Below are 25,660 nucleotides of genomic sequence, written 5' to 3'. Positions count from 1 at the left end.
ACTAAGGTAGCAATTTAACAGAGATTTAGTTTAAAAAAATGTGAAAGTAACACCTTCAGGATATACTTTTCCCTTTCTAAGGTCAACAGTATGGGTTATTAGTTTACAGTATGATATTAGTTTGGTTTTTCTCATAGCATATAATAAGCTCCAGGTAGCTCTATATTTTTTAATCACTTTGTTTAACCAAATTACTCCTGGCATTTTTTATTTTTTGGAAGTAATTTTTTTAAGTTAATACATGCACAGAATTGCTTGAAAGAACATGGTAACCATATGCTAGAAATCAACCACAGACGTGAGAACTTGTACAGACTGTGGAAGGCTTATTGTCAGATCTTCCTGCTCCTGACTAGAGCATGGCTTGACCCTTTCAGCAGCCACAGAAAGGCTTGGCACCATTGACCGTGACTCTGTTCCTCACCAGGAACAGAATACACACCAAGAAATGTCATGTAGGGGCCATGCATGACGGATCAAAGCTATTAGTCAATTTCAACAATATGGAGCATGTTATTCACACATCAGAATCCTCTTTATCGTGTTAGAAACCACAGTCCAAAAAACAAACAAAAAAGATTTTGAAAGTGTAATTTGTCAGACATGGCCTATCTGAGTCATATGTAAACTACATCCTCAAATTTCTAAAGGAGGGTCATATCTAATGGACCTGAGGCTCCTAGTTTTCTATCTTCTTTATGCTTTTACTTTGCAGGGATAGAAAGAGATACTATGTCAAGTAGTAAAACAAATGATCAAAAATGACTTCTATGGCACAAAGATCAAGTTCAATTCTCCCTCGAAATCTTATCTAACTCTTCAACCTATGGAAGGCGCTCCTGTCTTTAAACCAAAATTAGGTATACAGTCTGTATCATACAATTTACTTAACGGTTTTCATCTTGGTATACAGTTAATCTTCCTAAGAGACCAGAATGTCTTTAGAGCTAAAACCACTTCATTTTCCACTTTTCTTCTATGAGGCTTTATTCAATGAATGTGGTGAAAGGGGCCATATTAATAACTTACTAAATAAGTCTCATGCTCTAAATAGTATACAAAATTTTATATTCAGTGTTCTCAAGCACATCTATATGATCCAAGGGTGCTCATTTTTTTTTATAAAATAGTGATCACTTGATCTAAGATAACATGTTTTCAATATTCCAGTGTTATGACCAAAAATATGCTATTTGTCATTTTCTTTTAAGCATTCCTTGAAGAACAAAATCATGTACAGCAGTACAGAACTTTATAAGATACCACCTCTCATTTTTTAAAAATCAACATTCTTGGTGGATTGGTAGGCAATTGAATCCATACCATTCTCAGAAAAAAAAATCTACCTACAAATTTATGGGGAGTTTCCTGATATTAAAAAAACCTCCACAATTCAAGAGCTAGCTAAAAAGAAATGCTAGCCTAAACATACCACATAATGCTAAAATTAAGAAACATTTTCCCATCAGCCAGTCAGTCTCTGATCCACAGAATATGGCATCTCACTGATGTTTTATGTAAGAATGGGAGAAAATTCCTCCACTTTCAATTTGGAAAATCCTAATCACACATTATATACAACTCTGTGGATTCTTTATAAGGATATAAGTTCCTGGGTGGCAGACTCAGGAGCCCCAGCTGTACATCCACAATAATGTTTGCCAATGATACCCAAAAGAAGTGACCTGTCAGTTTCTACAGCATCATTCTCTGTATTTCTAACCTGGATTCTTAATATCAGTGGTGTGCTGGTAAAAGTTTAACAACCAGTTCTCTAGGGGGAAATTAAGGCTCTTATTATTTGCTGATTTCTGTAGTTTAAATAGTCCCACAGCGCTTATTTCAAGTTACCAACGTGATGTCACCGTACACAGAGCTGGGAAAGATGGTACCACCATCTCCAGGAAGCCACTGTGCACCAGCTCCAGCACACAGCTCAAAATGCTACTTCTGACAATCTGGTCAAAGGAGGAGAACATCCTAGATGATAACAAATGAACTCACAGTTATACATCTTGCCAGAGAAATTGTTAAAAAGGTTTCAAGGAGTTGTTCATTCATAGAATTCAAAGGGAGGGAAATTGAATTTAATAAGACACCAACACAATCTGTGGAAGGTAAAAGTACCAAATTTTGATCATTTTAAATAAGGAAGAGCTCTCTAACAAGCTTAACAGAGATTTGCTCTTCATCTTGAGGTCCTAGTTTCCTTTAACCTGGAGAAGTTGAGGAAAAGTTGGAAGATCTCAAAAGAGATGGTTGAGAATGGAATTACTGTCAGGGATCTCTATATACTTTGAACCTGTGAAGCTGGGACTGCAGTTAAACTCAAACATAATGAATCTTGTGATTTGACATTGTGGACTATATCTAAATTTATACAAGAGATTTTGAGAAATTGTTTGTAATATGATTAAAATTTTAAATTAAGAAAATAGAAGAAATATTTTATATTTTTAAAATGTCAACCAATGTAAATTTTGCTTATAATTTCTGGAAGTAATGTCATAATAAAATAATTCATACATCCCTTCTAACCCCTATAGTCTATCTTTTCAAGCTTGGAGATGTTTTGTTTGTTTGTTTCCTTTAGTCTAGCCAAATATTTCTCAGAGTAATTTCATATTTTTCTAACAACTATTGTTAAACCTTTAAATCCCACAAATCCTAACCCACAGTTTAGGAGACTAATTGTAATTCAGTCTTCTAACCTTTCAGTAAATGTAAAGTGGAAGAGTTTTAACCTTCTTTTGAGACCCTGTATACACCACTTCACAAAACCTACATTTTTCTATTAAGGCTCACCAAGTACTAAGTCCTTTAGCCTTTGCGATGTTTTCAAGCACAGCAGTAAGCTGGTCCACTTGGTCCTTAAAGTGAACTAAAAATAATAATCCTCTTCTGAGCCTTGTTGCTGTCCTGGCAGTCAGCTCTAATCCTTCCATCCAATATTAGGACATGGTTCTACTTGAAATGCCATGTAATTGAAATTACAAGCTCTGTGTTCTTCCTGGAACTAAGCCAGAGTATTTGAAATCAGCTTACAGCATGCATATACTGAGCTAGGAACTGCCATGTTACAATATGGGATAAATTATGGTCATTGTTCCAGTTTATCCAGGGGTCAACTAGCACTAAACACAATGTGAATTTCCTAAAATACTGAGGTTTCCAATAAGAGAGTCCCTTTCCAAGTTCTTCTGCCTTCTCCAATAATAATGCTTTGTTCTCCTATTCTTTTGTGCATGGTGCCTGCCAGCTAGTATGTGCTCAAACAATTTTAGAAGAACAAAATATAGTATGGAATCCATAGGCTTTAGAATAAAAGAGAATGTCTCTTGAATCCCGGTTCCAACATATACTAACTCTGCAACTATGGATATACTAACATTTTAGAGCTTCTATTTCTTAATCTTGAAAATTGGGCATAATGATTCCTGCCTAGTTGGAATACTATGAAAATAGAGACAGCGTCTGTGAAGCCCTTAGACCACCATAAGAATGGAGTAGACACTGAATTAGTGAGCTATGATGATAATGAGGATGGGTAATTGATTCTAAGAAGAGTTAATTTCCCTGGACATTCTGACTTTCCAGGAGCAGTGGACCAAAGCAAATCATTCCACTCTATTCATGTGGATTTTAGAATTTTCAGTCTGTGGATCATACAAAGTTTTAGTTTTTTATTGTGGTAAAATAAACATAACATTTACAATATTAACCATTTAAAAGTATACAAGTCAATGAAATTAAGTGTATTCACAATGTTTTGCAGCCATCACCACTATGTAATTACAGAAAATTTTCATCTCTCCAAAGGAAAAGCCCAAATGATTAGACAATGACTTGACTTTCTCCCCTCCTTTCAGCCCTTGGCAATCCCTAATCTGCTTTCTGTCTCTATGAATTTGACTATTCTGGATATTTCATATAAACGGAATCATACAATATGTGACCTTTTGTGTCTGGCTTCTTACACTTGGCATAATATTTTCTGTGTTCTTCCACGTAGCATGTATCAGAACTTTGCTATTTTATGGCTGAATAATATTCTATTGTATAGAATTTTGTACTACATCTTGTTTATCCATTCATTAGTTGATGGGCATTGGGTTGTTTCCACCTTTTGGCTATTATGAACAGTGCTACCACAAACAGTCATAAAGAAGTTTTTTCTCTGAGCACCTATTTTCAATTATTTTGGGTACATACCTAGAAGTGGAATTTTGGGGCCACATGGTAATTCTATGTTTCACAGCTTTAATTTTATGCCATTAAAAATTGCAAAAGAGAAATTTTAAAAGTTAAATATAAATTTACCATACGACCCAGCAATTCCACTCCTAAGACTCACCCATGAGAAATGAAAACATGTATCTGCAGAAAGATTTGCATGTGAATCTTCACAGCAGCATTTTTCATAATAGTTCAATATTGGAAACAACCAAAATGTCCATAAACTCATGAACTAATAAACAAAATGTGGTGTCTCCAGCAATGAAATATTACTATTTATCAATAAAAGAGAATGAAATACTGATCATATTATAACATGGATGAACCTGAAAAACATTATGTTAAATAAGAGGCCAAACCCAAAAGACCACATGCTATGTAATTGCATATATATTAAATGTCCAGAATAGGCAAATCTATAGAGACAGAAAGTAGATTAGTGGTTGTCTGGGACTGGGAATAGTAACAAAGATTAACTGTAAATAGGGCATGAGGTATCTTATTGGGATGATAATAATATCTTAAAACTGGATTATGATGATGGTTGTACACTAATGATATTTACCAAAAATCATTGAATTTGAAATAGGTGAATTTTCTGATACATAAATTATGTCTCAGTAAAGTAAAGACAGTTGCATAGAGGAAAATGCAAGGTAAAAAACTTGCTATTCCTCCTTGTCGTCCATTGCTATTCTGGCATAATAAATTTATCATCCTACTAAAGGATCACAAAGACTCCTAATTTGTGTCCTTTCCATTTCTATAATTGTTCTCCATTCAAATCTAACCAGATCAAGTAGCCACCAGGTTATTTCTTCAAATATTCCAAAATTAATAGAACATGCTTAGTGGTATCCAGAGATCTCTATGGTCCTCAACCTAGCATGCAGGATCCACAATCTACCATAATGTCTACAACTCAATAACAAATCATCTGCTACAACACTGGAGGTTTCTATGGCCCTTGCAATAATACCACTTATTCTAAACTCCAAGACTTCCTTACATGTCTCTTTCTCATCTAGTGTGTTTTACTTCTTCTCATAGGATATAGAAAACTTTCCCAACATTTAAGATTTCCTTCATTTCCTTCAAGAGTCCTTTATTATGCTTTTAAGCCTACTTCAGTGTTCTGTAGTCATATTTGTCTTAATCCTTCCTTTTTACCCTTAAATAGATGGTATTGGACTATAGAGAGCTTGGAAACCAGATTTCCTGGGTTTGAATCATCACTGGATAATTTATAAATTGTGTCCTTGAGAAAGTCTAATTAACCTTTAATTAATTTACTCATTTATAAAATGAAGATAATTTGCCATTGATTCACTGTGAAAGGTATATATCATGCATGAGAACACTTAGCACAGCAACTGGAACATTGAAAGAAATCAGTAAATGTCAGTTCTTATCACAACTTTTATTGTTTTTCTATATTAAATTTTAATCTAACTGATTTCTAGTGAATGCCTTTATTCTTATGACAAGATGATACATTCTGAAAATAGAAATTATACCCAATACGTCTTTGTGTTCTCAACAGCACTTGGTACAATGACTAGCCAACTATTTATTGACTGAACTCTTGATTGATTCATTCATTAATTAAAATACTGAAGGGCAAATAGTTTCTGCAACTATGGGTATAATGAAATTGTTGTTTTTTTCCTGGTTCTGCCTGAATGTCTATCCTCTTGAGCTTGTCTATACTTAGACACAACAGTCAAAGAGCAACTGCAAAAGGAAGCAACACAATGTGTCACATCATCAGCAAACAGAAAAACAACAAATTTTACTTTCCAGAGGCCCTAGGCTGAATCATTCGTTTATTCATTCCTTTGTCTGCATAATTTTCCCTGGCGTAAAAATACATAAGACCAGTTTCTAACCTCAGGGGGTTAGAATCTAATAGGCTGAGATAGACTAGAAACGAAATTCCTTAAAGTATCATAGCACATAAGACTGAGGTGGGCACAGGAATGCAGCAGCAAATGGGGCAAAAAGGAAAGACATAAAGGGAAAGGATTTGGAAAGCTTCACATTAATAGAACATGGGGGCTGTCTTGGTGATTCAAGAAGTGAAAAAGAGGTTAGGAGAGTTTTCCATGAAGTGAAATATCTAAGTACAAAAGCTTGAAACTGACATCTGTGGTTCCAAGGATGGCAAACCATTCACAATGGCTAGAGGAGCAGTCTACAAGGTGGAGAGATGGTTGGGTCAAATTATTGAGAGTAATGTATGCCAAGCCAACAACTAGTTTGAATGTTATCCTACCAGAAACCGTAACATGATCAGATTTTTATTTTAGAAAAATAGTTTTGAGTAGATGGATTGATAGAGTATAAGACTGAAGGGATAAATAAAATTTTCAAAATAGCTTGGGTCAGACAAGGTAAGAATTTTGAATTAAGGCAAAAACAAGGTACACTTGAGGATTTCAGCTTTGACATTTCAAAACTGAAATGCCAATAGGACAGCCAGTAACTAGATTCTATGTTGTTATTTTTCTTCTTCTTCATGGTAGTAGTGATTTGGGGTTTGATTTGGTTTGGTATATAAAATTCTGAACCTCAGGGAGAGATCCAGAAGAGAGAACTGGACTTAAAGCCAACAGAGGTCATGAGCGTGAATGACACTACCGAGAGAGAGTATACAAGATGAGAAGAAAAAACAAGAGAGACAAGAAGTAGTATCTAAACAGCAAAATTTTAGGGGTAGACAGAGGAAGAGACCTAGTAAAGAGGACTAAGATAGACAGAGAGCTAGATAATCAGAGGAGAATGATTGTCCCTGAAAACAAAAGAAGCAGGAGCTTCAAGAATAAGGAAGTGGTAGTCAACTACGCCAATTTCCACAAAAAGATTAAATAAAATGAAGGCTCATGATAATTCATTGGATTTGGATATGAAGAAATAAATGTTCACTTTTGCAGTAAATTAAAGAACTAATGAATGGAAAAGAAGCTGAGTCTCTCCAGGATTTTGATGTAAAGGGCATAACAGGAAGGGGTACTAATAACTAACAGTGAAACATGAAATAATTCACATATTTGTTTGCTATTGGGAGATGCTTGAAGATGTCTATAGCTTGAAGAAAAAATAAGAAAGAATGGGTTGAAAATAGAATGAAAGAAAGAGAAAAGATGTTTTTAGATAGAAGGAACAGAATGATTTTTCTCAAAAGCAGTTCTGAAAGATGATAATCCAAACCTCTTCTTGTGAGACTGGATGAAAAATAAAGGTGAGGGGCTGCTCATATACAAGAGAGTATAGGTTTATGGGATCTTAAGAGACTTCACACTTGATGGACCTAAGTCTTGTTTATTTGTTCAGCTTTGTTTGTTTTTGGTTTTGTTGTCTTGAGAAGTAGGGAGCTAGGAATAGGTTTGGGATAGCTGATACGGAAAATGAGACTGGAAGCTGATTAAGGACAGCTCATTATGGACTGCCAAGGTGAACTGAGAAATAAAATTAGAAGGCATTACTACTGCATTGCAACAATCTCCATAATCACATGTAGGGCTCATCAGCCTCTGTGTAAAAATATAGTGTGACTAGGTTGGATGGACCCAAGGCTGGGCGTGAGTAGCAAAGGAAGGCTGAGTGGGATTGATGTTGTGCATCACTGAGGTCTCAGCTAAACAGAGCAGCCATAAGGAGCCAATGCCAGGGCTTGGAGTTCTTAAGGAAGTCAAAGAAGGGGATCAGTGGGACTAACGGAGTGAGAAAACTGAAAGGAGGGTATTATCAGTAGAGACTAATACACTGGAATTTGAGTCCAGAGATAGAACAGAACTAGCTCTGGTAAGGTCCAGGTGTGACCATAGGTGTGAGATATTGGATGGACGCTACTGAAGAATAGAATGTTAAGATAGTTTGAAGATAGCATATTGGATAGATTGGTTATGCCAAGTGTCAAAGTCCTCAATGACAAAGTTGACACTGTATCAAATAATAGGAACCTCAGAGGAAGAAGAATTTTTATCTGGAGTTGAAAATGAATGGTCAGTAAGTTGCAGTGGAGAACCAGGATAAACACAGTATTGCCTCTTATAACTGGTATGAGAAAACAATGAGTATTTGCATGAAAGGATGAGAAGAAATGGTGAAGAAATGTCTGGGAGAGTATTAGGTTTCCACTAAGGACAGAAAGAAGGCAGCAATAGGTAAAGGGGTTGCAAATACAGATCATTTTATTTTTCATAAGAATTCAAAATTAAATAGTTTTTTTTTTTTTTTTTTTTTTTTTTTTTTTTTGCGGTACGTGGGCCTCTCACTGTTGTGGCTTCTCCCATTGCGGAGCACAGGCTCCGGACACGCAGGCTCAGCGGCCATGGCTCACGGGCCCAGCCGCTCCACGGCATGTGGGTTCTTCCCAGACCGGGGCAGGAACCCGCGTCCCCTGCATCGGCAGGCAGACTCTCAACCACTGCGCCACCAGGGAAGCCCCCAAATTAGATAGCTTTAAGGGCATTCTGTGTCAGGGAATGCTTTCCAAGCCTGTTTTAGAATAAAGGACATGTCTTGGAGGTATTGGGACCTCCTGGTTTCCATTGCCAACCTGATCACGAGTCCATTACTTATATTTATACTGACATAATAGCTACAATGATAGTAATAATAATATCACATCATACTCAAACATCTGATTAGGAAGTATCATTATTTAATTAGATAAAAGGAGAAACTTCAAAAGAGATTAAAGGTCACAAAATGGAAATTATTCAGACCCACATCAGCCAAGGCCATAGGCTCTAGCAAACTGGGAGGTACCCAAGACTGAAGAGCTGCAGCTTTTAGTGCAGTTAAAAGAGTTGTAATGTTACGTTTGAAGTACTCCATGATATTCTATTTAGGATAATAGCCCATTGGAAAAGGTGGCTAATGAATGAAAGAACAACCAAATATTCCAGAGTGATTTTTTTCCTCCTTTGATTCAATCCAACAAGCATTAACTGAGCATCTCCTCCTCTTGGCACTGTGCTAGGTGCTGAATATCTTGAGATGAATATGACTCATTATGATAGAAATTCTATTTTCTCCTTTATTATATTATTGGTAAAAAAATCTCAATGTTGATCATCACAGAAACCATACCACAGAAATCTCCGAACTGATATCAAACGCAGTTAAAATAATTTGGTTGATGATTTTGCAAGCCACACTGCCATCTATTTGCTAAAATTCTACAGGACATTCAGAACATACCTAAAGAAATTCTAATTCTATGTGATTTGGGGCAACTTATTCTCTCTGAGTTTCTTTTCACATCTTTAAAATGGGGATAACAACAATACTTACTTCCAGGATTGTTGGAATAATGTAAGAGTGTTTTATAAACTGAAATGCACATATGAATGTTAGTTCTTGATTTCTGAAACCCAGCCACAGAGATGTATAAAGACAAAGTTTGCCTTGTTACAGTCTCTTTCACTGACTGTGTGAAAACACATCAAAAGTTGACTATTTATTTGACATTTGCACATGATGGCTGAGCAAAGACTGAAAAACCACAGATAAAATGAGTATGTTACACTTGAATTTCCAATATACAAAAGATGATTTATCAAGTTTCTTTGCTTTCCTTTTATGTCAACAGCTGTATGAAAAAAAATCACTCGTCTAAGAAATAGAGAACATCAGTCTTCTCTTGTCTAGCAGAAAAACAGTCAACAGTGGAATAAGAAGGTTTTCCTACATGTGAAAGAGGTGTTGTTGAATCAAAGTTCATGAACTAACTTCATTCTGTAGAATCCACGTCCCAGGACAGAATTTAAATAATTAAGCAGTCTCACAAAAAGAGAGAGAAGTGGAAATTTGGTGTTTTACAAATTTGGATTAGGAGTAATATAGTGAAAATTTAACGTCTGTTAAAAGTGAAAGTGATAAGATTGGCTTGGGTCAGCCCTCGAGTATAAAACACTTCCTCATGAATTTTCAACAATTTTAAGTTATTAATGACATATTGCATTTATGGGGTTTTATTTCTTTTCTCTCAAGTTGAGGAGCAATTCAAAGATGCAGTCAAATATTTAATTAAATCTGTATGGACTGAATTAATCAGATATTCTTGCAAGTGATTTAAAGACTAAGAAATTGTAACTGCAGCTTCCTTTCTAATTTTATCAGTCTCGAAAAAGGTTAATATCATTTTGCTTAATATAACTGAATGTGTTTGCTACTTGACCAAACAAAACATGATTTTCTAGGACCTTAATGGCATTCAAAATCTCATAAATTTCCTTGTAAGAAAAACAGCTTTTATAATTCTTTCAATCCTTGAGCCCTAAAAGTGTTTAAGAAAAAAGACAAAACATTCACATGATGCAAAAGGAACAGAGAACTATATGTTAATGTTAGTGCTCTATAAGGAAATAGAGTAAATACTCAAATTTCTGAATAAGCTGAACAGTAATTTTCAAAGTTCATTTATAGCAGGGTAATTCTTATTTATGAAACAATCTTACACCCAAATCTTATGTATTAGGGTGGTGACACTGGAACTGCTCTAGTTAAAGGGGAGCAGAGCCTAGAACAGTGCTCCCTATAGCACAGTACATGCTCCTCAGCCTCCAAAACCAGACGGAAAAGTGATTACTTGAATCCCCATAGTGCCACAGAGTGGGTGACTGTGGCTTTGAAGTATGACAGACTTGGGTTCTGTCTTAGGCTGTTCAGGTTGATTTAACAAAATATCATAGATTGAGTGGCTTATATATAACAGAAATTTATTTCTCACAGTTTTGGAGGCTGGTAAGTCCAAGATTAAGTTGCCTGCAGAGTCTCTTTTATAAGGGCACTAATCCCATTCAAGAGGACTCCACCCTTATGACCTAATCACCTCCCAAAGGCCCCACCTCCAAATACCACCACATTGGGGGTTAGAGTAATAGGTTTCAACATATGAATTTTGAGGCAACACAAACATTCAGTCTATAGCAGTTTCCAATCACATTTCCACCATTAGTTGTAGTTACTTACTTTAGTAAGACTTAGTTTCTCCATCTAAAAATGGAGATAAACTTACCTCATAGAGGGCTTATACAATTTTAAATAAGTTAATGTAGGTAAAGCTAAAGCATTTCACATGGTTACAGCCAGAGTCCCTGCTCTCAAGAGGATATAGTCTGAGAGTTGCTAGCCATTCTCATTTCCCCTTCCATATGTTTATTAACATCTATAGTAGTGAATCTCAAGCAGGAAGGCCTGGCCCCCTTGAGGATTTGTAGTCCACTATCCTCCAGATGAGAATTCCTGGGTTGGACTTTCATGCGGGAAAAGAAATTCAAGTAGCATGGTGCAGAGATGTTAAGATAGTGAGTGTGGTTGCCCTGATCCAGGGTTGAAGCAGACAGAGGGATCTAGGATAGTTCCCAGCTTCCTAGATTAGTAGACTGGGAGAAACAGTGGTGGTATTCTGTAGGAAGAAGTTTCTGTTGAGGGTAGGGGTGGTGGCCAGAAGAAAGAGATGAAAAGAGAAGAGATTTTGAGGTGAAAGACATGTTGGGCATGGAAAAGACTGCAAGTATTAGAGTCAGGGAGTGTTCTTTCATCCTGTGATCCACCAGAAAGGCAATGCAGTGAGGCTAATCCACCAAAGCATTATTGATTTCCCCCAAGTTGATCACTAATGGTCTCAAGTGGTGGGACCACAGGGAAGAGACAAGTGGAAGGAAATGGTATCCCTGAAAGAGATAAATGATCTGCACATCCAAGATCTAAGTACTGACTGTTCTCATTTTATTGTCCTAGGGCAGCAGGTTCTCCAAGCTGGGATAGTTTTGTCCCTTCTTGAAGAATAGACTCTACATGGATATTTCTCAACTTTTGTGGTCTCCAAGTATAATGTCTGCTAATTTTTAACTATTTTTTTTGACATCATTTGAGGTTTGTCTCCTTAAGCAATAAACTCTTTATGTTTCTTCTTTGATTGAGTGATTCTTCTAGAAGTTGCCTTTTACGATATGTCTGCTTTCTTACTATTGGAATGCAAATACTTTCTTAATAAACATTTAAAAAACATCAGTGAAACTTAAAAAGGAAATGACAAGTTCCCGAAATTCATATTTAAATAAACACAGGCATTTGATTTATGATTCTTAAGAAATATGAATAACTTGTTATAGTTGTGACATCATAGAGAGATATTTACTTACAAATTACTCAGCTTCCTTTTTCCCAAGAAGGTTGTGTTATTTCTGAATCAAATGTCCCAATGTACTGAACAAAATAACTGGAAGTGAGGTTAGCTATTATGTCTCTAATTTAGAACATTCTCATGAAAATTATTTAAGCTTTGTTTCAAAAACGCTGCAAAAATCACTAGATAAAATGCTTTTTATATAAGCAAACTAAATAATCTGCAGAGGCTGGTGAGTAGATTCCTGTATTCTGGCAAATGATACACCAAGCTTCTCTTGAAAAACCAAATCCTAAACCTATATTAAAAAAAAAATCACACAAGAAATCACATTTCAGGACTGTGATAAAGAACAGCTAGTTACTGTATGATGGTTAAATTCTTTGATTTTGCAAAAGAAGGATGAAAAAGAGGGATTTATCTACTTTGTATTAAAACAGGTAAAGCTACAATAACTAAAACAAAAATGGTGCACATGTCAACAGAAGCTAACTCTCCACTGTCCAGATGATAGAGTGGTTAAGTGGGCAGACCCTGGATTTGGGCCACCTGGCATGTGTGCTGTCTTGGCCCCTTGGCTTACCAAGTGAGGTACCCAAGGCAAGTTATCATATCTCCCTAACTCTAAGTCTCCCCATCTATAAGTTGGGTATATAATTAAGACCTGTTGGCAAACAATAAGGAATAATGTGTGTAAAGTAACTGGCAAAAATTTAGTATTAAATAAATATTAGTTATGATATTATTAAACTTAGTAAATTAAGGTAAAAAGAAAAAAATCAAAATAAGAAAGGGATGGGTTCTCAAAAACAAATGACACTACCCATGTTATTTGAGAACATATTGTTAGATCCTTGCTTCACAATAACACTAAAATAAATTCAAAATTGATTAAAGAATTTAAGGGGAAAATGTCAAGAACTTTTACATAAATATCTAATATTGGGGAGGGAAAGATATGTCTAAAAAAATGAAAGAAATCAGAAAGAGAAAAGTAATAGTTTAAGTATAATAAAAAAAACTATCATGGACTTCCCTGGTGGCACAGTGGTTAAGAATCTGCCTGCTAGTGCAGGGGATACGGGTTCAAGCCCCGGTCCAGGAAGATCCCACATGCCGCAGAGCAACTAAGCCCATGCACCACAACTATTGAGCCTGTGCTCTAGAGCCCACGAGCCACAACTACTGAGCCCTCATGCAACAACTACTGAAGCCCGCATGCTAGAGCCCATGCTCTGCAACAAGAGAAGCCACTGCAATAAGAAGCGCGTGCACCACAACAAAGAGTAGCCCCTGCTCGCCACAACTGGAGAAAGCCCGCATGCAGCAATGGAGACCCAACGCAGCCAAAAATAAATAATTTAATTAATTAATTAAAAAACTATCATGAACATTAAAAATCAAAAGAAAAATTACTAAAAATATTTACCACATCTATAAAATAGAACAAGTCATTATGCATAACAAATATAACAAGTCAACAGGAAAACAAACATCCCAAAAGAAATATGGCTGATGGCAAGAAAAAACAATTCATAAAAAATAGAAATACATGAGTCTAATAAGTATACATAAAATTTGTTAATTTGTAATCAAAGAAATTTACTAGTAAACAAAGAAACCAAACTTTATGGGCTAAAAATATTTCATATTACATTTATCAGTATGATAAATTAATTTTGTGAATCTTTTGTTTATTCACTTATACATTTTAAGAGAATATTTAATTCTAGGAAGGGTTTAGGAGATTCCTGGTTAAAGGGGCAAATGGACTTTTTCGGGGTATGTGTCAAGAACTTTAAATTGTTCATATTCTTTGACCCTTTTAGGAATGCAGCCTAAGGAAAACTAATGATGATTTAGTGCACAGTTATCTCCAAACATTACTTCTAAGCCCCAAATCTCAGTGTTTCCCATACCTTTTCACATAAAAACAAACATAGAAAATAATATTTGTACAACACACAGCAGGACCTGGAATCGGCTATTTGCACCAGAATGTGACTCAAAGCATTTAAGAGGAGGGCTGGAACGCCTGGATCCCAACACATCTGTCAACAACTCATGACCATCCATTTCACAACCACCATTAGCCTTGGACAAACTAACTGGGAATATCCAACCAAAAACTCTAGCATTAATTCAAATATAACAACTCCGTATTATGGTTTGACACTAAAATAAAAGTCTTAAACTTTAAAATGGTATGAGGATATTTGGTCTAATAGATACTAAAACAGATAAGGCTGCAAAAACATGTGGGTATTAAAACTAGGTTTATAAAGAATTTTATGTCAGACTATTATAATTATGTAAAGGAAAGAAACACAGGATGCAAAGTTGCTAATGGACTATTTTCCAAAGTTCAAATTATGATGTGAGATATTTACAGACACACATGCATAAAAATACTGGAAAAATAAAACAAAATGTAAAAATTCATATTTTATGTTGTGGTTTTGGATTTTAAACTATACTCTTTACTGAATTTTCCAAAAATTTTATAATAAATACTATTATATTTATAATGAAAAAATAAACAAATTTGAAATAAAGAAGACTGTAACATAGATAATAGGAAGTTACATCAAATTTCATTTTTGAAATATTTTGCATATCTAATGTTGATATTGATGTTGATATTGTATTAACTTTGGGAAATCTCTCTAGAAATGTACAATACACAGAAAAGAGGAAAAAAGAGTTCAATATCTTAAAAAAGGATGGACATTCAATATGACCCTTTCAAGCACAGTTTCTAAGATAATCATTTTCCCTAATGTTCTTCTAACATACATCATTATGTCAACATAATAGCAGGAATATATCATATTTTTTTCAGTTTGAGTCAGCACACTCCTGAGACTCAGACTTTATATGTGGCCCCTTCTTATCACAGGCCAAAAAAATGATCTTGATTAGATTAATGTGGTTGAGAGTGCAAGGAAGCCCACAAGTGTTTAATTTTCTCTAGGAAAGCACGTTGTATCCAATCATTTTAATGTAATCTATGTAGTTTTTATAGCTGAAGAAGATGAACATGTAAGAGAAAACCTTTCTGTGAGGATCTTAATGTTTTTCCATCCCCACTAAGGGACTGAATGTTAACTTCCTGTGCTCCACACACAAAGAGACCATTTCAGCACGCATGCTGCACAGTTCATAATCAGAGTATGAATAAGGTTTTTACCTCACTACACAAAAATCCATATTGCTTTCCTTCTGCTTCAGTACATTTATATACCAAACAAATGAAATTGGCAGTAGCAGGCAATCATTTTAATAAAGAATTAGCAATAACTTGAAAATACTGAAAATGTCAAAATACATTTTCTTTTTTGCCCATCATGTTTATAAGAATTAATGGATTTGTCCTGAGTTGGAATCCTTGGGACATAAATAGCATGTTGACATACACCTTCTTGGGCATTATTGGCTTATAAATCAATTGTATCTACATTAGTGCATATTAGGCCACTCTTTCTTCCCCAACTATCTTAAAAATAAAATTCAGAATTTAACTGATCCCAAGAAATGATTTCATAATTTTACTAATGGAGAAACTGTGAAATTATGTAGAGAAACTGATTAATTACAAAAGTTATAGTCAATGTTTTACCACTCATTATATCATGCTTTATCATCTCAGGCCATTTTTTTGGTGCAAATGTGACATTTAGAAGTTACATTTTTTAAATTCATAGAAGTTTTAAAAAATAATATTTGCATAGGTTTAGGCAAATATTTCCACCATCAGTGTGTTAGAAATCAGCAGACCTGAAATGTCAAATGGAAAAATCCCAGTAGATTCCAAAATTTGGTTAGATAACTTGCCGACTATAGTACTTGGTTTTAAGCAATTTATTGGCATCCTAGATCTGTGAGTGATAAAAGCCAAGCAAAATTCTACAGGATAGAAGGGAAATGAAACAGTAAAAACCTTTAGGGTTGAGCAAAATGTGTACCAATTGCTATTCTTTAGCAGATAATCCATTACGACAATTAGCTGCCAGCAATTTGTCAACACTGTATTTCAAGGGACGAAATCCACCATATTTTATTATTTCTACTTGGTGAGATGATAATGAACATGAATTTCTTTCCTTTTTTATTTTGCAGGAGTACAAATTGAAATACATTTAGTCTTAATTCCATAAATGCTAGCTGTGATCCTATTTTTCCATGCTAGGTATATAATGCAAGAAAAAACTGCAGCTTGTTCATTAACCTGTACATTCAACATTTCTTCTGCTGGCCAGCTATTTAAATCAATTTACATAGAATTACAAACTGTATAAAATATGTACAACAATTTACTCATCATAAAATTATACTTGAGTATGAAAAAGAATTTTGAAGATGTTTTACTGAAAACATTTAAAATGTCAAGTTGTGAAGATGATGAAACAGACATAATTTCCATGGCAGGGGTTGTTTGTAGGGAGGAACACATCAGTAAGAAACAAGGTGGAAAGTAGAAGTATCAAAATTCATAGTTAAAGAAATAGTCTAAAAGTCCACTAAAAATTCATACTCATATTTTATACTGGAAAGCTATGGGGACAATTGTTTTAATGCTTGTCAAGTCTAAGTGATAATTTTGTAATTTTATATCTTTTTTATCTTATTTTTATTAAAGTATAGTTGATTTACAATATTACCTTAGTTTCAAGTGTACAACACAGTGATTTAATATTTTTATAGGTTATACTCCATTTAAAGTTATGATAAAATATTGACTATATTCCCTGTGCTGTACAATATATCCTTGTACCTTATTTTTTTATACATAGGTAATTTTAATTTTTTTAAATGTAATCTTTTTATGGCATGCCTTATGTGAGAAGAGGTAACAATCTGGGAAAGAAGAAGTTGTAGAAAAGAATGAATCTCTAAGGAAATACAAATTGTAAAAGGCATTTGTGCAACCTACATATTGTAAAAGTCATATGATTTCAGAAGATTTCAAAATTTTCCTTTAGTCTCAGCAATACGTGGTCATTGAGTGTAGTGGAATTCTTCTTTTAACACAATTCCCAAGAGCATCCCAGATTTGTTATAAGAGAATTCCACTGTACTAATCAACAATCCAACAGGGAATAGAAATACAGGTGGAACTCTTTGCTGACCTATTTCATTGGCTGAATAAAATTTTTAAAATTAGCAAAATCAATTTACCTAATTCAACCCAATAAAAAGAAATTCACTTATAAACAATGTCTTTCTTAACAAAACTCTTTTCTGAATTTCTACATCAGTTGTATGTTACTGGAATTATGCACATAAGTGTTTCTTTATCTTCATGTTTTCCAATTACAGTTGTTATCAAAAGAATATTATATCTAACCCAAATTTACTCTTTTTTAAGTTTATATCCATAGGATCTTGAGAAAATGCAGGATGTGTGGGAAATTCCAACTTCAGACAATTAGGTCCACACCTTACTACTTGTGAGTAGAAATAGAAAGAATCACTGAAGAGTGGGAAAAAAAAAAAAGCTATCACTTGTCCCTAGAACATCAATTTAAAACATGGTTTGTTTATTTACTAATTCAGAAAGCACAATTAATATTGCCAAGTCGACCTTAAAAGTAATCAAAGTTTACCCCTAATCCAGCTAAGTAGACCTCTACTTTATTAAGATGATTCTGTAATCACCTGAGTCTAACTTTTGCATCAAGTTTGCCGAAGGAATCTTCTCTGAGACATGTATTATTTTCCTCTTTCCTTTCCTTCTGAGTACCCTCTGAATTTTAAGATCCCCTTCTCGTCATGTTGCTCTGGCTTCTCATACTCTTTCAATTGTCAAGGACACAAGCAAGATTAGTAGTCTTTTATGCTCCAGATTTAATGATCACTTGCTCTCATAAAAATTTACCTGTCTCATGATTTAGTCCCTCAAACTTCACTTTTTAACTATCAACTTAATCTAACAAATAATCCTATCTTTAATATTGGCTACTGATAGTGGCCTAATTTTATTCTTTCTATATTACATCTGCTGTTTAATAGTGGCTCTAGTGCCTTAATAATAGTATGGACCCTGACAAGTTCTGTGAGAGTTTGGGCACTGGGAAATATGAATATATCACAGAAGGGTTGGCAAATCTAAGTGATAAGTCATAGGACTTGCAAAATTCAGAGACGACTGATATTGAGTATGTGAAAATGCTTAACAATTAAAAAGTGTTATACACATATGTGATATCATTACTGTTACTACCATCATTCTAGTTAGTTTTACCCATCTTCTCAAACAGATAAGACTCTTCAGAAGGAAAATGTACTAAAAATATAACTTTTAGTAACTCCTAGGAATTTTAGGAAATCTTTCCCTACAAGAGTCCTTCTTTTAATTTTCCTTCTGCTTTAACTAAGAAATGATGACCAGTTACATAAGGTCTTATAGGAGTCAGCTTATGATGGGCTGGTCAGTATTGACCAATGAATAAAATAAATGAGACTTACAAAGGAAAAGGAAAAAAAGTAAGATATTGAATGCTAAATATCTTTCTTAATTATCTTTTCATCTTCCCATTATGCTCACATACTTGTTTAATACTTTCAAAACAAAATAGAATTTCCCAGATTAAGAAACTAGAGGAACTGTGAAATTTTAAAAATCATTGATAGTAAGCCTTTATGGATCATTGATCTAAAAAAGTTTATGTACTCTATTTATGAACTAAAAGGTCATAATCAATATCTGCCGCTTTGTATTTTCTTCCTAAGACTTCCTTTTTGTGGTTTCATTTTTAATGAATAGATTTATCTGACAAATCCAGCTTTAATCTTCACAAGGTGTAGATATGCTGAGACATTCCAGAACAGAAAAGGAGGAGGGAGAGAGGGAAATTCCAAAAGAATGATTTGCTTATTTGGGGGAAGATAAAAATGTAAATCTAAATATTGCTTTTACCTCACTCAAATATTCACAAAATATTTTAAACACCGCTTAAGCCACTGGGGAAAAAACGTTTCCAAGAGTCTGTTACCCACTTATTAATATCCAATACCCAACATGGAAAGTTAGCAAATAGAGACAGCATGTGTTGAAACTACTCTAAATGGTTTTCAACATTTGTGGCATGTCTATATTTTTGCAGGAAATGACTCAAAATTTGCTTTGAAGTATTTTGTACTTCTTATGGTAATAAAGGAAAAAAAAGTGCTGCTTTGTTCCAATTCTCCATTAATATTTAGATAAAGCCACAATTTTCTTCTTGATTTACCAAAAATACAATTGTAAGAAATATTATTTAGGGAATTTCCATCTAAAATATCATCAATCTGACATAATTTTTTAAGTCCATGTTTTCTTCATAATAAAAGCAGCTACCATCTAGAAACTATGTTCAAGGTCCTGATATTAATTTATTTATCCATTTATTGTTTATATTCCACATACTCACCCCCTAAATTAAATGTTTAAATTTACATTTGACTTTAAATGGAATTACAGAAATTCTAAGAGTTCAAAATCTAGTGAATGTGATAAATGAAAAGTTAAATTGGCTTAGGACAAATTCCTGCGTTAGAAAAACACTATGTGAGCACTGTGAAAAGAAAGCAAAACTTTCCAAAGGTCAGTTTGAAATCACTCAGAAGTTTGACCAAAGAAACTATTTCCTCTTTGGGTTATTAGGTATTATTAAGTAAGCTAAATAATATGGACAGGATAAATCTTGATTTTAGAAAAAGAATTTAATGGTATCTTTTGAGATATGAATAAGGCTTTGGTGGAATTCACAGATGATGAAAAAAATCTTTGCAACAAGTGGTGAATGACAGATTATCCCAAACTGAACGATGACATGCTTTTATCATCATGAGGTTATGAAGACATACTGAAGTTTATAAATGTCAGAAAGTTCCTCAAAAAAGTTAACACAGACCCAGATTACAATCCGAGTATAATATTTGTATCAGTACATACTCAATTACACTCTATGATGTGGGAACATTATTTGAAACCCTGCGTTTGGTTGTGGCATAACCCACACTTTACAGGGGACTTGGCAAACAAGAATATGTTCTGAGAAAGCATCCAGAGGAAAATGAAATCTTTGAAAACTACACAATGTAAGAATTGGTTGGAAGAACAGATTGTGGTTTGGCTGGGAAAAAGTGTCAGATGGGACATACTAACAGCTTCTACTATCTGGAGGTCGGTTCAGTGGAAGAAGGACTATTACCTCAGGAGTAGAACTAAGACCAAGGGTTACATGTGATTATGAGAAATATAAGAAAATGTCTAACAAATAGGAATAATCTGTTTATAAAAGAAACAGGAAGGCACCAGAACTGTCAAGAATGTGCAGTAGAAGGGAGACTAGTGCTCAACTGACCTCACTGCTTTTTTTAAAAAAATTAATTTTAATTAAAGTATAGTTGCTTTACAATGTTATATTAGTTTCTGCTGTACAGCAAAGTGAATCAGCTATTTGTATACATATATCCCCTCTCTTTTTAGATTTCCTTTCCACTAGTTCGCCACAGAGCACTGAGTAGAGTCTGACCTCACTGCTTTTTTTAGCTTTGAGATCTTGGTCCAGTTACTAAACTTCTCTGACTTTCCATTTCCTTATCTATAAAATGGATGTTCTTGCATTGGATGAAAGTGGCATAGGAGGCCAGAACACTGAGGTAAGGGAGAGGAAATCCTGAACTAGATGACCACCATGCTTCTTCCTATTTCTAAGATTCTACTATTCTATAATAAGTGAAAAGAAGATATTTTTCATCTCATGGTAAGAAATTATTGCTAAATAATTTCGCTTATTCAACATATAACTATTATGTTGTATAATGGGTATATAGTGCCTACTATATATAGGCACTCTTCTAGGAATACAGAAGCGAAAAAAATGCACAAAAAATGCTTGTCCTCATAGACCTTATATTATGTGGGAGGAGACAGACAATAAATAAGTAAATCATATAGTATAGTAGAAGCTGAGAAGTGCTATATAGAAAAATAGAGAAATTAGAAATTTTATTTTATTTTATTTTATTTATTTATTTTTGTGGTATGTGGGCCCCTCACTGTCGTGGCCTCTCCTGTTGCAGAGCACAGGCTCTGGATGCGCAGGCTCAGCGGCCATGGCTCACGGGCCCAGCCGCTCCGCGGCATGTGGGATCTTCCCGGACCGGGGCACGAACCCGTGTCCCCTGCATTGGCAGGCGGACTCTCAACCACTGTGCCACCAGGGAAGCCCAGAAATTAGAAATTTTAAATAAGGCCTGGAAGCTTCAAGGAGAAGCAAACATATGCACAAAGATACATTAATTTTATCAGTAATTGTAAAATTAATTTCCTTATGAAATCCATTGAAAAATGTGGTACCCTCAACCAAATGCTGTGATCCAAATAATGTTCCAAATAATGTAATCTCATCAGAGAATGTTATGGACTGAATTGCATTCCCCCAAAATTCATGTTGAAGTTCTAACCTTTAGTACTTCAGAATGTGTACTAAATAGGATTAGTACACATTCTGTACTTCAGAATGTGTACTAATAGGAAATAGGATTTTTAAGGAGGTAATTAAGTTAAATGAGATCATTGGGATGGGTCCCAATACAAAATGACTGGTGTATTTATAAGGAGAGGAGATTAGGACACAGACATTTTACAGAGGGAAGAACATGCGAAGACAAAGACACAGAGAGAAGGCGCTGTCTGTAAGCCAAGGAGAAAGGTCTCAGAAGAAACCAACCCTGCTGACACTTGGATCTCAGACTTCTGCCTCCAGAACAGTGAGACAATACATTTCTGTTGTTTAAGCCACCCAGTCTGTGGTGCTTTATTACAGCAGCCCTAACAAACTAATGCAGGGAATATTGTAGTATATTAACCCAGTCTAAATATTAAGTTTAGGATAATGCAAGATTGCATAGCCAGTTGTAGAGCAACTCAGAATCTTTTACAAACTTTACATTTAGAATTTATATGTAGATTTCAGTTTTTTTCTGTGTTTATCCTTTTAACATTAAATTGCATTGAAAATCTTAAACCTAATGGTTTCCTCCCAACATACTCTATGGAAGAGATATAGCTTAACCAAAATATCACAAGGACTTCACAACTAATAATACCATGTTTAAGTTATATGTAAACTTTCAGGATATGCAAAACAGTTATTTTTCTATCAAGCTGTATATAAACTTAGTGAAGTTTAAGATGGCAGCTCATAATCTTTTAGAATGTTCGTGTGCACAAGCAAAAAGTTAATAATACTAGAAATTAGATTTTCCCACCTGCTTCAAATCTTATTCCCCAATTGCTGAAAGAGCTCAGTCCAGCTTTGCTGGGTACCTGTAATCAAGCTGGCCACCTACTCATACAAGCAACTGCATGACTCTGTGGAATATACTGGATGCATGTTTTTAAATATTCTTTAGTTTGAATAATATTGTTTCCTAGTTCCTTTAGATGTTCCTATTAGTGATATACATTAGTTTTAGAGATAAAAATAAGTAAATGAATATACTTACAGGTCCTGTTAATCTAGATGCTTTCTCACATTCTTCACCCTCTTCCATCAGTGCTTCTTCAGTTCCAGCTAAAGAATCTATTTTCACAAAAAGAATGAATAAACTAGAGTCACATATTGCTTACTAACTCTCTGATATATAAACCTATTATGAGAAAGATATTAAAGTGACTGAACCAGTTGTTGAAAAACCATAGTGTTTGTGATTTAAAATAGGGTGTAGAATGTTATTTATTTAGCTTAAAGACACTGTATGAAAAACGTTTAGTATTTCTAATTTAAAAGGGCACAGTGAAGTCAGGAATGTGCACGAGCTGCAGCCATCTTAGAGCAACACTCCTTTTGGCATATTAGTTAGCTAATTGTTGGAACGTTAATGTCCTTTTTCTGTCTTGTGATTTTCTATTTGTTTTATCCATGAACTTTTTTTTTTGCTACGCTATTTAGGTATCAATTTGTGTTCTCTCTTTTAAATGGGATGAAAAATTCTGAAAAGTTTGGAGAAAAGTACACATTATTAAATGGTGGTAGGCTTTCCATTTTAATGTATCAAGCAAAAAGTTGTAATTATTCACTTGACTAAATTGATGAGTGGGTGGGTAGCAACTTTCAAATATGTGAAGGAAATGATGGCAACACTTTCCATATGTCTGCTGAATTAAATTAATTATAACAAAGATTTCTATAGGCTATAAAGGATTCTTCAATAAAGACAGATACATGGAGCATCTAGAAACAGTCTGTATTTTAATACCTTCCATTCAAATAAAAACATCAGTTAAGAGGAAGGTATTCTAAACCACTGAAAACTTTAAGAATTGATTTCTTATATTTATTAATTTTAAAGAGCCATATGCCTCCCTAAAGAAGACTTTCTTCAGATTCACATACATATGGAGACAGATTTTTTTCCTGTTGCATAAAATGTGTGCTCTGGGAAGAAAATCAGAGCATTAAATCCTCCAAGCCCTTAATGGCCACTCAAGACCAGAGAGACAATGGAAAGCTTAGCACAAATCCATAAGCATAGCTTTTGAATCATGGAGCTTTCTCTATCTCGGATAATTTAGAATTTTATATTCAAAAGAAAAATAAAACCGGAATAAATGAGAATTATATCACGTTAAAAATATTAATCTATTAATGAAGGAAACTTGAACCCCTATCTATTAAAACCCCATTGTAAATGTGACACTAGATAGATTCTTTACATTAGAATGTATAAGTTAGCATAATTCAAGTCCTCCAGGACTGAATTATATTCTGCAGAACTGTGAGCAAATATTCCTGTAATTTCAGCATTCACTTGGTATTTTTTCTATTTTATTTGTGTGTTGAAATTTTTATTTGTGTAGAATATTGACAATAAGTAATATTAAAATGTTCTATTCTACATTATAAAGCAAATTATTTCATTTACAGAAGAGAACGCACTCTCTTGTGGATTTGCTAGGTTTTTTATAGTTAGAAATACTATATAATAAGTGAGTTCTCAAGTTTCTCTTGGTGAGCAGTTAATGGTTTTAAAGAGATATTGTCATTGCATTTGTTTTTTATGCATATGTACATTAATCAATTCATTCATCCATTTATTTGTATATTCATTTATTCAAAAAAACTATATGCCAGGCTCTCAGCTAGGTGCTTTCAAAACAAGTTGAGCAAGAAAATTTTCTATGACTCTTTCTCTCTTGGAATTTATTTGAACACCTTTACAGTATTGATTTTTTTAATAAAAATTAACATTTATAAAGGGAAGGTATTGGTAACTTTATATGGTTTTACATTTTGTTCTGTTCTTGTTTTGGTTGAAGTCTTCCTGGTTATTGGTGCCATATCCAGTGAGATCTACAGTGTGAAAAGATCCATTCAGCTCAGCATAAAGGGACAACTGTGAAGTGCACCAGAATATTTGTGAATTTACATATCTGACTGTATTAAAAGTTAAGTTGAAAGGACCCTTAAATAGCCCAAATCTAGTGATAGAATATTAATCTAACAAGTTAGTAGGGACAATAAACATCATGAAATAAAACCTTAGTGTTTAAGGCTGGGAGGGGTACACTCCATTTTTTAAAGTGTTCTGAGTACTTTGCTTATTACCAACTACTGGTGGGTGCATATGCATAAACTATTTTGTCCTGTCTATTCCAGAGCAATTTCTTCTAAGTATAAATGATTTTCAAAATGCAAGCAATGAATTTTTTGAGTTTTCTTTATAACATGGAGGGGAAAATGAGTCTCTAAATTTGTCAAATGTTAGAGAGTTTATCTCCTCATTTGAGAGAAGAAACTGAAGCATCGAAAGATAAAGTACTTTTGTCAAAATCTAAGTTTCTGGCAGCACTTGGACTAAAAACGTAGCCCCTGTGGTTGATTGGGCGTGCTGTTAAGAACCTGGAGATCTGTAGGGTTTGTCGCTGTTTAACTTCACTTAATGTCTTCCTGTCATTATTTTTCCTTTTGCTGTTTGTGTCATAACAGGTTTTTGTTAAGCACAAAAGTATAACTGTTCATAGAAATATTTATGTTTATTAAGCCAAGCTCAATGTGGATGCATATTTAACATAAAAATCACATTAGCACTTTTTGGATCTAGCGATTTGACTAACTTAAGTAGAAAAGAATGTGCTGAATCAGAAAGCATATTATGGAATTCGTTGATTAGGTCTCTAATATCTGAATGTGAAGAATGCAGGATATAAGAAGTTTAAGAAAGGAGCTTAAACTTAATGAATACCTTTTCCCCCAGTGAATGCAAGTAAGTATAATCAACATATTACTGATG

The 25,660-nt window shown here is 34.3% G+C and overlaps 1 protein-coding gene across 1 annotated transcript in view; it reads right to left on the bottom strand.

Moving 5' to 3' along the window:
* Window positions 1-25,660, bottom strand: part of LOC132500586 (uncharacterized protein C8orf34-like) — a 119,100-nt gene that overhangs the window by 36,879 nt on the left and 56,561 nt on the right. The window contains exon 4 of the mRNA XM_060115712.1: window positions 22,874-22,950. Coding sequence (XP_059971695.1) covers window positions 22,874-22,950 — 77 coding nt within the window. The remainder of the gene's footprint in view (window positions 1-22,873; window positions 22,951-25,660) is intronic.

Source organism: Mesoplodon densirostris, chromosome 13, assembly GCF_025265405.1.
Source record: "Mesoplodon densirostris isolate mMesDen1 chromosome 13, mMesDen1 primary haplotype, whole genome shotgun sequence".
Lineage (NCBI taxonomy): Eukaryota > Metazoa > Chordata > Mammalia > Artiodactyla > Ziphiidae > Mesoplodon > Mesoplodon densirostris.
This window is presented reverse-complemented; position numbering and strand designations above follow the sequence as displayed.